This window comes from Lycium ferocissimum, chromosome 9, assembly GCF_029784015.1.
Source record: "Lycium ferocissimum isolate CSIRO_LF1 chromosome 9, AGI_CSIRO_Lferr_CH_V1, whole genome shotgun sequence".
Classification (NCBI taxonomy): domain Eukaryota; kingdom Viridiplantae; phylum Streptophyta; class Magnoliopsida; order Solanales; family Solanaceae; genus Lycium; species Lycium ferocissimum.
Window position 1 is genome coordinate 41,790,089 of NC_081350.1, and position 12,900 is coordinate 41,802,988.

The 12,900-nt window shown below is 31.1% G+C and overlaps 1 protein-coding gene and 1 non-coding gene across 2 annotated transcripts; one reads left to right on the forward strand and one right to left on the reverse strand.

Moving 5' to 3' along the window:
- Window positions 1-4,068: 4,068 nt before the first annotated feature.
- Window positions 4,069-7,389, reverse strand: LOC132069522 (uncharacterized). Its single transcript, XM_059462858.1, has 4 exons — window positions 7,109-7,389; window positions 5,550-6,161; window positions 5,079-5,125; window positions 4,069-4,259 (listed from the first exon to the last, which is right to left on the reverse strand). The coding sequence occupies exons 2-3, from the start codon at window positions 6,037-6,039 to the stop codon at window positions 5,106-5,108; spliced, it is 510 nt and encodes a 169-aa protein (XP_059318841.1). The 5' UTR covers window positions 6,040-6,161; window positions 7,109-7,389; the 3' UTR covers window positions 4,069-4,259; window positions 5,079-5,105.
- Window positions 7,390-8,008: 619 nt separating this feature from the next.
- TRNAA-UGC (transfer RNA alanine (anticodon UGC)) lies at window positions 8,009-8,081 on the forward strand. Its single transcript has one exon. It is a non-coding gene; the product is annotated as a tRNA-Ala (tRNA).
- Window positions 8,082-12,900: the final 4,819 nt, after the last annotated feature.

Here is a 12,900-nt window from a genome sequence, read left to right on the forward strand (position 1 = left end):
ACCCAATCAAATATTTAGTTGTGGTTCTAGGCATTCCAATCCAAGATTTATCCATTCGGGAGTATTGGTTTACAACCTTTTAACAAGTGAAACTGATGAACAAAAATCAGATTTTTGAGAAGAAGTGTTGAATATAACCTACAGATTTTCATGCAAAAAGAATAGCTCAGTAACTTATCAATGTTGTATGATTACATACATTCAGCAATTTTTTACGCTAAGAAAAAGTATTTCAAAACATAGCAGAACACTATTTCAAAACCTTTGCAGCTCACACATATATAGCACAAAAACTATAACAATCTGGTTATAGTTACAAACTAAAATCACACAGAAGGCGAAATAATTTAACGAACAGAGAAAAACAACCAGAAAAAAATCTACAATTCTTCCCCTTGTCTAGCTTCCGTAAGAGAACAAACAGGCAATTTTTTGAGAAATCTCACCAGATAATGGAAGTATTGAAATATAAAGCAATAACCAAATAATACTAGCAGATTCCTTAATGGACTGATTTTACCCAACATCTTAACAATAGGTAACAGTATGTATAGTCTATCCTGAAGCAATACACCAATGTTAAAGGATTTAGCTCTTCCCTAACTCCAAGACATTTAACAATTGACTGACTATCTATAACTCTGAATAACTAGTTTATGCATGATACGAATTACGAATATCAACAATTACAGAGCATTTGGCTGCAGTTTCTTTTGCTTAAATGAGAAAAGCAAGTACTAAAACGAAAATGAAATAGTCCAGACACTATTCAGCTCATAATCACACTATACAGAAAAGATGAAATTAGTTCAAAGGCAACTACCACGGTACTAAATACAGATATACACCACCACCCAGAATAGTACATTCTTATATGTTAAAACACAATGCACTTTGACTGTTATTCATGGTCCAGCTAATTCATGTTAACATTCCATGAATTAGCTAAAGGCCTTTGTACTTACAAAAAATCCATAGGCTATAGTGAACCAAAATTATTTATCACAAAGGTGAAGAATATTAAATAAAAAGCTCTCATGTGGATTTTTTTTTTCTAATTACTCAATTTGTGAATTTCAAACTTTAGATATCACACAGGTTTGGGAAAAGTTGAAGTTGGTGATATCAAGTCTAGTGAGACTGATGTTGTTTACTAATGAATTTTGTTCGAGATAGCTGTGGAAGCATTGTAGACAGCTTCATAACTGTTGAGGGACTTTACATTATTGAATTTTTTTGTTTGTCATAAAGATGTGAGTTAGCACTCGGTGCTAATATTTTCGATGCCATTTATTTTTGAAAGCTAATATAGATCTTTACATGAAGTTTTGAGGGACTTTTAAAGATCTGCAAATGTTCAATTTTATGGTCTAAATTTTCTGTTGCTTCATTGCTTTTTCCCTTCTCTCCATCAAGTCATCTGAATAATCATATATTGTCCATATCTCTTTTTTTTTGAGGAAAATTTAAAATATGTCGGACTAATTTCACGAGCACAGGTAATTCAGTCCACTAGTGCAGTTACCAAACACACCGCTAAACTAAGAAATTTCAGCAAAATACACCAAAAAATAGTTGCAGGTATCATTATCCAACAAAAAAATCACCAAATAATAGTAGCAGATTCCAAATACAATATCGATGACAATTTCAATCCAATAATCAAACAATTATTTCTCACTGATAATCAAACAATTAGTTCTCACGAAGCAAATCAAAAATGAAAGATCTCACTGATTACACTGAAAAATCAACTGAAAATTTGGATTTGAAAATCGTACAGTACCTTTATCGAGAGAAGAGGAGAAGCTCGGACAATATCCCAGCAACAGAAGAAGCAATTTCTTCAAAACATACGAAAATGACAACACAAAATCAGTAGAATCAGTGAAGAAAAACACAAATATGCAGAAAAAATCCACATGCAAGATGAAATAAAGCTAAATTACAATTTGTAGAGCAAAATCAAAGAATAAGGAAGAAGAATACCTTAGATCAGTAGAAACTTGAAGAACTCAACGATTTTCAACATTTATTTTAGATTTACAACTTTTGATTTTTGAAGAACTCATCGATTTGGGGAAATTTTAGAGAGAGAGTGAGTGAGTGTGCGGAAATTTGAGAGAGAGAGAGAGAGTGAGAGTGAGTGTGGAAAGTTCTGAGGGAAAGAAATAAAAAACACGAGGGAAAGTAAATATTTGTGGCGCCTCTTTTTTTTTAACAAATCTAGCGGAGGTTTTGAACCCCGCAAATCCAATGAAAATTAACGGGGCCTACGTTAACCTGCACAATTAATATAATTTTGCGGAGGTTATAATAACCCCGCAATTAAACCTCCGCAAATTCTCCTTTTTTTTGTAGTGGAATTTGAGCGTTAATTTTCGTACATTGAATAATATTGGCATAATACATAAACAAACACTCAAACTTGGCCTCAAATGGCAAGTATGCTGATGTGGCGTGATTTTACGCCACAATCGATGATTTTCGGCTATAAATTTTACTTGTTTTTAAGCAAGTCTATGTGATTTTACGTGGTTTTTATTATGTTTCAGGTAATATGAGGTCCCTAGAGCCTAAGTGTGGAAAACAAGCGAAAAAGAGAAAAAAAGTTGATCACTAGAAAAAATTGGAGGTTCTGGACATTTTGGTGGAAAATTAGCCTGCGCGTTCACGCTGGGAAGTCATGTGTTCGCGCCCACGCGTGTCAGTGACTCTGCGTGTTCGCGCGAGTATATCACGTGTTCGCGCTGAAGAAGAGAATTCTTGCTGAGGTCATCCACGTGTTCGCGCTGCACGTGGCGCATTCGCGCTGTAGGTTTTCCGGCCCAGTCCGAGCAGAACTTGGATTTTGATGATTTTTCTATCCCGCCATTTAAAAGCCAATCGGGATATTGTAAAATTATCTTTGGCATAAAACACAAGTTTGGAGGTTGTGGTTCCTACGTACATTTTCTTTCTTTTTATTCAAACCTTATTTATGGGAATTTCTTGGGTGACAATTGAGATTGAAACTCTTGTTGTGCTTATTTATTGATCGACATTATTTTTAATTAAGTAAGTTATTATTATTTTAATTATTCTTGTTCTTCAACGTTTCTCAAGCGGAGTAGCTAACCCTAGACTTTCCCATTTACTTTGTTTGAAACTCGAAGAGGAAGAATCTGGTTGGGATAGAATAATTAACATGAATTTGGGGCGTTAACCTCCATCTAATGGAAATTGACGTAGAATAGGCGATACCACTTGTAGCCATAGTTAGGTGTTCTTAAAGCTCCTAATTGCTTTAGGGATATTCAATTAGGTAGTCCAGTTAATCTTCGGGAGAAGTTAATTTAGAGTCATTATCCGAGGCTAATTAACATAATATTACCATTATCCGTAATTCGGAAATATATCGGATCGTTACTGAGAAGTAGTTTCCTTTATTCCATTCTCGGGCTATTGATCAATTTACTTCGCTTTCTAGATTAGATTTAATATTTTCGTATTTGATCAAAACTACATCTAAAAACCACCATTGATGCATTCGCCTAGCCGTTGCGATAATTCCTAATCTGCTAAACGCCTACATATTGTTCTCAGATTCGACCCTAACCTCGTCGTTACTATATTTGACAACGTCCGCGTTATGCCATTAAAAGGTGTAATTTGTGCGTATCATATGCCTTTCCACTTTGTCGCAAGACAAGTAGGTACCTCCACTTGCATAAAGTTGAACACATAAACACAAACGTTGATTTGGCACCGACGTGGCACATAAATTTTGGAGGTGTCTAGATCACATTTTGTAAGTTGGAGTGTTCAATTGACAAAGTGAGACTAAATGGAGTGCCGCCTACTCTCGCGCACACTTAAACTCGGCGTCATACTTACCGGCCACGCGTTTCTCAAGCATTTGTTTATGTATTATGCCAACAATATTCTATGCTCATAGATGGTCAAAGCTTTATGCGCTGCCCTTTAATTCTATCAACAATAAATTTCGTTAAAAATCTCTATGTCTAGACCTTCTTTTTCTTTCCTTTTCCTGTTCTTTAACAAAAAAATAAATAGATTTGAAGTAGAGACAATAAAAGGGATAAGTGTTGATAAAGTGATAGTGAAATACAAGTACAAGCAGAGATCTTCGTATATTTTACACCAGGATACAAGAAATTAAAAGAAAATAAATAATTAATCCTAATTAATATCAATCCATCACTAATTATAAAGACCATGATAGAGTTACTCCTGATCAACTGTCCACGAAGATCTGTCTGCATTCAAAACCATCAACGTTTCTATGTCAAATAAGATGAAAAGTAAATTATACTAAGGTGTATTTGGTGCGAAAAAAAAATCTTAGAAAATTTATAGACATTTGGACATAAAAAGCGTGATATCTTAAAACACGTAGTATTTGAATTTTTTTGGGCAATTTGCAGGATTACCCTTCGCTAGGGGTGGTCTTTAATTTTTACCCTCAAAATGGAAAAAATTTTAATTTTACCCTTCAAAAAAGCAGTTTTACACCTCACGACGATTTGTGGCTTGCAACCCACAATTTTTTTTTTTTTTTTTACTCGAAATTGTTCACAACTCCTAAAAGGTGAGGTAAATTAAAGATTACCAATTTGAAGGGCAAAAATTAAAGACCACCCCAAATGAAGGGCAATCCGCGCAAAAAAAAAGAATTTTTTTTAAGAAAGGGTATTTGAAAATTGACATTATGTTTGACATGTATTTAACTTGACCAAAAATTAGTAGAAGTTTTGTGAGTTAATTTATAATTTCACTTGAAAACCAGTCCAATGTATAACCAAACACAGTTTTAAAAATCATTTTTGCTAAAAAAGAAAACAAAATCATGTCCAAACAACCCTTTGTCTATTTGGCAATCAAATACTAAAAATGTGAAAATATTTTTCATTGAAAGGAAAAAATACGACTTTATTCGATTATGTCTTTTCTCTAATAGTCTGTGTGAAATAGTTGTAAAATTTTAAAGAGTATTGGACAATAAGATAAAAAAAATTCTGAAAAATATTTTCATTCGTACCAAACGCACCGTAAAGGCCAGTCAAGTCAGAAAATACCTTAGCTAGTATATATTGAAATCGTTATCAGGCCATGATCCCTGCATCTGAAACCAAATTAAAAGGCCAGTAAATTGATTAGTTCTATTTTCTATTGAAAAAGAATTATTAGAAGAAATTGATTATTAAAATAAAAAAATTAATCGATTTGAATCTTTAAAGCTTGAGAATAAACTCCGAATAAAAAACACTTATGCATTTATTTATTTTTTCAAAGATAAGCTGATTTTAAAAGCATGGTCAAATAGACTATTATTTAAAGAGTTTTAAGGCCTTATTATTAAAGTTAAACATTCGACTGCTGATTTTATTGAGTCGTACCACTCTTGACATGTGTAACTTATGTTGAGATCTTCAAAAATATTGTATTTTGAAGAATCCAACACACACCTGACAAAGATTTGTAAGAATCCGGGCAACATATATCCAACAGAGATAAAACAAAAGTATATGGTTATGGGAAAAAATTACCAGAACCATTGTGATGATTATCAACAGGGGCACATCTCTGATGCTTCTCCATACATTGCAACAAAAACTTGAATGTCTCAATCTCACAAGGAATAGTAAGCCCACCACTATGATCAAACCCAAACTCTTCCTCAACTTTTTCAAGTAACACTTTGAACAAAGGGTCACTTAGATAACTTGTTGGAATTATAAATCTCCTAAGTTCTGGCCCAACATAAACTGCTAAATATCCACGTGGCACGCCATGTGGCGATTCTGGACTCTGACAATTGTCCTCGTCTGAATCCCGTAGCCTCTTGCTTATAGATGGGGAAATACCTCCGTAGGTCTCGTTTTTTCTATTATTGGATGATTTTATACGTCCGATTTTCGGACTATGGTGTTTTTCCTTAGTAGGGCTAAGTGTGACATTTTGCCATTTCTGTAACAATTGTTTGAGTCTCACAATTTGTCCAATACCTGTCACTTTGGTTCCGCCATGACCATCCATTTTCCTTTGCTAAAATAGCCACAACAAGATTGATGATGAGGAAATTAATACTCCAGTGCTGAGGTTGATTATAAGGCCTTTGATTTGCTAACATATAATTGGACTCATCAGATCTTGTTGCACTGCATGCATTATCATTTGAGTTTAATTTAGATACACTAACAATATAAAAAAAATTATAATATCAGGTTACTTTAAAATAATTGTAGAAACTCATTCATGAAAAGTGAAATTAGTAATGTAAGTGGAAAAACGAGGAGAGTTCCATTGTGTAAAACCATCAAATTTAATGGTAACTTTCTTAGCAGTGCTATGTTTATTTTAGTCTTACAAATCAATGTGAATTGACAATGCCACCTAATACTTAGTGATGAAATTCCATGTAGGAGATCAAGCTCTTATTCGGCTAATAAAGTAGGAAAATTAATTTAAATAGCTATCCGTCCAAAAGAATCAAACAATTAAAGCCAACGCTGAAGAAAATATATTGTGCATATCACCTTTTTTCAAACACTATATTGTTTAAATATGATTTTGTTCAAATATTTTAAATTATATGAAAAAGTTTATAGTGTTTTAATATGCGAATTCATTTAAAAAAAAACAAAAAGTATCATGCCTTTGCTTGATACCATATATGGACATCATTATTCATGAAAAATGTTTCCGACGAAAAATATTTCTTGAAAGATGTTTTAGTAGGTTAGCAGAGAATATTTTCTTGAAGAAACATATACACTAAATTTAACAGTAGTATTATAAAATTGGAGCCTAGTTTGATATCTATAATGCAATGATCTCCTTCCATAAGTGTGCAAAATCTTTTTCCCGGCCCTTTGACAGAATGCTTTTGGATAACATTTTTTGGTAAATAAACACATAGAAATGACTTGTTCATCCGAAACATTTTCCTGAAAAATGACTTCCCTCGTATCAAACATACATACACTAACATTAATACCGCAAATCCCATCATTCATTCTCGATGAATGGAACATGTAATCAAATATATATCTAAGAAACGAGAATATAATATATTGAATTAATGCTCAACTTTGGAGTAAATTACCAGAATAGGGTGAGCTAGAGGTAGCGAGAACAATAAACCGCCATCTTATAATAAACATAGAAAATAATTGGGCTATATAGAAGATGAAGGCTCTTTGTTTAAGAGTTTTCGCCTTGGAAGATAGAACATGTATAGATTTTTTTTTGCTTTCAGAATACACTAAATATGATATAATGATTCTGAATAAAAAAAGATACGAATTATATAACTTCCATGACATGAAAATAGATCTCCGTCTTTTGCCTATATATGTATTCATTCTTTGTCGCAGTAAATTTCTCTAAAACTTATGGCTTTACTATGTTTTCGTAGGTAATTTTCCTTTTATTCATTCATATCCACCATTTTTTAATCTCGTTCATACAATGTTTAATTTTCCTTTTATCCATTCATATCCACCATTTTTTAATCTCGTTCATACCATATTTTTCTAGAGAGAGAGAGCTTTTTTTTTATAAACTTCAAAAACGGGTCAAGGGATGTAAGCATGAGAATAAAGCATTAAAGATTAGGCTTTCATTTCTTACAATTTTACTTTTGAGAATTAAAGCAAGATACGTAAGATTTTTTGTAACCTGTGTCACTATTAGAACAAGTGAACAGATGAATAAACCACTATATTAATGACAAGCAATTCATTTTTTATATTTAAATCTAATATTTTCATTTTGCTTATTATATGTATATGCATCAGCATATCTAGTAAAGTATTTCGAAAACAATTTAACTTAAAGTCCATTTTACTGTTAATAAAAAGTTTTTACGGCAATACAAATATTACGACAAGTTTAAAATTACCAGTTTAAAGATAATTTTAAGACCATAAGTTTTAAAAGTTTTTTTTTGTTTAAATTTGTTATTAGTGATCATATGACATAACTGGAGGTCACATTCACAACTGGGGATGTAGCTCAAATGGTAGAGCGCTCGCTTTGCATGCGAGAGGCACGGGGTTCGATCCCCCGCATCTCCACTATTTTTCTTTTTTAATGTTCTTTATGAACTCACTTAAAAAATAAAATAGATTATATTTTGGTATTGAATAACTTCACTTGAACTTGTTCCTCGTTTCTACTGGTAATAATTTTGTTGCTTTAATTCGTGCATCTTTTTATATTTGTTATTTCCTTAATTCGAACATTTTTAATGGTATATTAAGGGCCATAACATTCAAAAAGCGTTTTGATATAACATGTCTTTAGTTTAAGATCACAAGATTAAAAAATCTCTATATCGTATCCACTTAAATTGAAACGGAGAGAGTAATAAAAATATTGTCATATGAGAATGACACAATACATCCATTAAAAATAGTTTTAAGGGAAAATTTTAGAGATTTATTGTCAACTTTGGCTTCACTGACTTTCCTTGTAATCTGTGATATTACACTTACCTTTCCTATTTTAGTTTCTTTGTAACATAAGTTAACTTTGTTAATTTGACAAGGCAAAGGTATACCTTCTCAACTTTACAATTTAGAGCAGATATACTCTTCGTTAAAAAAGTGGTATATATGAAATGGTGCAAATATATCCTGTCGTTATGAAATAGTGCGAATATACCCCTGCTTTACACAAATGGTGCAAATATACACTTTTTCCTGACGGAATTTTAAAAAAAAAATAATCATTTAGCTTATTTTTTTATTAAAAAAAATGTCACGGGGCTTTTAAGAAAAATTTTGCCCATTTTTTTTAGTGGACATATTTTTCTAAAGTCACATGGTAAATTTCTTTTTCTGGTGGGTCAGGTATGGTTAGTTTAGAAAAAATATCTCCGTGACTTTAAAAAAATAAATCTACCCATACCAGATTCGACCCACCAGAAAAAAAATTACCATATGGCTTTAGAAAAATAACATTTTTTAAAATTAAAAAATAAGCTAAATGATTTTTTCAAAAAATTTCACATGACATTTTTTAAAATTAAAAAATAAGCTATATATTTCGTCAGCAAAAAGGATATATTATACCATTTTATAACGACAAAGGTATATATGCACCCCTTTTTTTGATGAGGGGTATATCTGCTCTTAATCATAAATTAATTGTTATATTAATAATTTAATTTAATTATAAATTCTAAAAGTTAATAATAAATAAAAATATTATATTAAAATACGACAAATAAGCATTATATCATAAATTACAAGAGATATTACTGTTATGGTATATATTTTCATGAATTGTACTAAAGAACTGGTCACACCACTATAAGAACATGAAAAGAGAGTAAGGAGTATAAAGTTAAATAGGCTAGAATATGAAGTTAATTTTCAAAGCAATATTTGTTCTATACGATTATACAACACTATAAGTGGTCGTTTGGTTCAAAGCAATATACGCAACTTTTTTATACACGTTCTAAAATAATCCCTAATAAATTTATACCTTGTATATAAAAATACAATACACTATATACCATCTTTTATATTGATAAAAATAATCATGAAAATTATAATCCCGGGACTATTTCGACTAGCAACCAAAGAGAGCAAGGAGTATAAAGTTTCAACTTAGAATAAAAGAACGAAGCACTTCATCTAGCCTCAACATAAGTTTCCACATTGAATTGAAAAGTTTACAAGTCTAAAAATAGTTACTACGGCATAATGTATTCTACAAAGTAACTCCAATAGACCAAATTTTGTCTCCGTTTATATTTTTTACTTGATATTTATTTCTATCAACCTCATTTCTCACATCAGTTAGGACTTCCCAAAAGTCAAATCATTTTCCAACTCAATGTATTTTAGGGTTTCAAATTCACTAATTTTTCCATGTAATATTTGTTGGGAGGAGAAACACATTCATCACTTACATTAACAAAGACGCTCCTTTTCAGAACAAGAAGCTAGCGGCGGAGTGAGAGAGGATTTTGGGAGAGAAGTGTTTTGTGGCAAAGTGGGATTGTATAGTATATCTGTTTCTAATTTGTTTTTTTTTTTTTTAAATATATATTTCGACCTCGTGAGGTCGCAAAGTTAATTTATGTTTTAATTTTTCTTAAATAAATACCGACCTCATGAGGTCCGTATCTTTAAAATTAATTATTTACTTTTTATATACGTATTCCGACCACATGGGGCAAAGTTAATTTCTTTTTTAATTATTCTTAAATAGATTCCGACCTCATGAGGTCGCCAAAGTTTCAGGAACATATTTGCGACCTCATGAGGTCGGTATTTAGTTTTCCAGAATTTTATTATTAAATACCGTCCTCATGAGGTCGGTTTCGGAAAAAAATAAAAAGAAGGCTTATACCGACCTCACGAGGTCGCTTTTTTTTTTCCAACCTCATTGATGTCGGTTTTTGTATGTCGCTTTTCAACAGTTTTTTAGTAGTATCTCTACTTGTGAACGTAGGTTAAATAATCGAACCATGTCAAATTTTTGTGTCTGTTTTGTTATCTAACATTCCATCGTCAAATTTTTGTGTCTGTTTTGTTATCTAACATTCCATCGTTCTAGACTAAGTTTGCATAAGACCTGATTAATTTAATCCTAACACAATATCATCTCATATCTTAATTAGGATCCTTCATTTGACTAAATGGGAATTAAACAAAAAAAAAAAAAAAAAAAAAAACCGGTGCTCTTTGAATTGTACTAAAGAATTAATCAAACCATAAGAAAGTAGAAGGATGTTTCCTACTCTCATATTTTGCACCAATTTCTAAAATTAATAGCGCCACTATTTTGACTGTTAACAAAAAGGTAAAATTAGGTTGGTGAAAAATTTATCTGCACAATATTTATATCAAATCAGTAAAAGTATGATATGCGTCTGTACATAGATTATTAGCATATAATTAATAATGAATTAACATGCATTCCTCATTAAATCACTTAACTATAATAAATTTATATGATTGGGATAAACACCAGTTGCAAATAAATATTTACTAATTATGTTTTGTGTGTAAAGGGCGGATACGATATCTAGTTTCACGTACATCGCTTCACGAAAACGCTCACTAAATATATCTACAAGTAATGATTTTTTATTTTTATTTTTTAAAAGAAGAAGAAGAAGAAGAAGAGGTCAATGTGAATAAATATGACAAGCTCGAGAGTCAACAAATGTACACCAGCTACCTGTTAAGCTGTATATGCCTTACTGTTAGAAATTGTTTGAATAAAATTAATATATATATAGATATATGTCTTTTAAATGAAATGATTATTCGTGATGGGGAGAATTGACGTAGAGAGCATATAGTAACTACAAATGGTATTCTTTTTTGAAAAGAATGTCTTCTATTTTAAAGAACATTCTATATGTAACAGAGAATCATTCCCCATGTTTTACCTTTCTAAAAGTCTCTTTTCTTGTCTAACTTTTTTACATTCAAAAGATGAAGTTCTAGTTTGTATTTTCTAATAGAATTTTTTTTCAATATTTGCTGCTTGTAAAAATTTAAAGATTTATCTTATGCACTAAAGTTATTTACATACAATATTATCAGAAGCGAAGTATTTGTAAATATTCGGGGTCGATGAACTTGTAAATTTAGGATTCTAGATCTTGAACGCATAGGAGTTTCGCGGAGGAAAGGGAATAAATATCGCTTTCCTTAGCGTTTTGGATGTGTTTACGCCTTTAATACCGTGTTCATCATTCATGGTTTCATGCCTTCAATATTGTATTTGTAAATACTATTCATAAGGAAAAGAAGCTCGTGAAAGATAGATGTTGTAATATTTGAATGTCGTTCATTATTTACTTTTAATTTGGTATTATACATAGATAGTCATTCGCACAAACTGCCATCTAAACACATTAACTATATATACTGGTTACGGTATACACACTTTTTTTTGGCATAATACATAGATGAACAGTTCTTTCTATTTTCCCCAGTGTCTGCGAGATTCATGGATGAGGAAAATTCAGAATTACATGTGTTTATTCTATAAACAAAAATTTAAAATCAATGTAAGTGGCTATTATTTTTTTGAATAACAATAAAGACGGCATAATGCATTCTACAAAGTAAAAAGAAGAAGAGGAAGAAAGAAGAGGTCTATGACAAGCTCGAGAGTCAACAAATTCGCTACCTGTTAAGCTGTATATGCCTTACTGTTAGAAATTGTTTGAATAAAATATATATATATATATATATATGTCTTTTAAATGAAATAATTCCTTATATAGTAACTACAAATGGTATTCTTTTTTGCGTTTTATGGAGAATCATTCCCCATGTTTTACCTTTAAAAGTCTCTTTAACTACCAAAAGATGAAGTTCTGTTTGTATTTTCTAATAGAATTTTTTTGTCATTTGCTGCTTGTAAAAATTTAAAGATTTATCATGCCTTCAATATTGTGTTCTTCGTTCATGTTTTCAAGCCTTATTAATCTTCAGGATTCTTCTTCTTGAAGTTAATTGTTTAGTTATTGTGTTCCTTTATCCGTGTTCATCATGTATATACTTAGTGCGGGTTTAGTTAAGTGTATATACTTATAAGAATAAAGAAAAGAAGCTCGTGATCAAAAGATAGATGTTGTAATATTTGAATGTCGCCTTTTTTATTATTTACTTTTAATTTGGTATAATACATAGATAGTCATTCGCACAAACTGCCATCTAAACACATTAACTATATATACTGGTTAGAGAATACACACTTTTTTTGGCATAATACATAGATGAACAGTTCTTTCTATGTTCCTCAGTGTCTGCGAGATTCATGGATGAGGAAAATTCAGAATTACATGTGTTTATTCTATAAACAAAAATTTAAAATCAATGCAAGTGGCTATTATTTTTTTGAATTACAATAAAACAC

Coding starts and splice junctions, on each gene's coding strand:
- LOC132069522 (XM_059462858.1), bottom strand. CDS start 6,039: ATGGATGGTCATGGCGGAACCAAAGTGACAGGTATTGGACAAATTGTG. Junction 5,126..5,549: donor TAATCATCACAATGGTTCTG/GTAATTTTTTCC, acceptor ATTTGGTTTCAG/ATGCAGGGATCATGGCCTGA.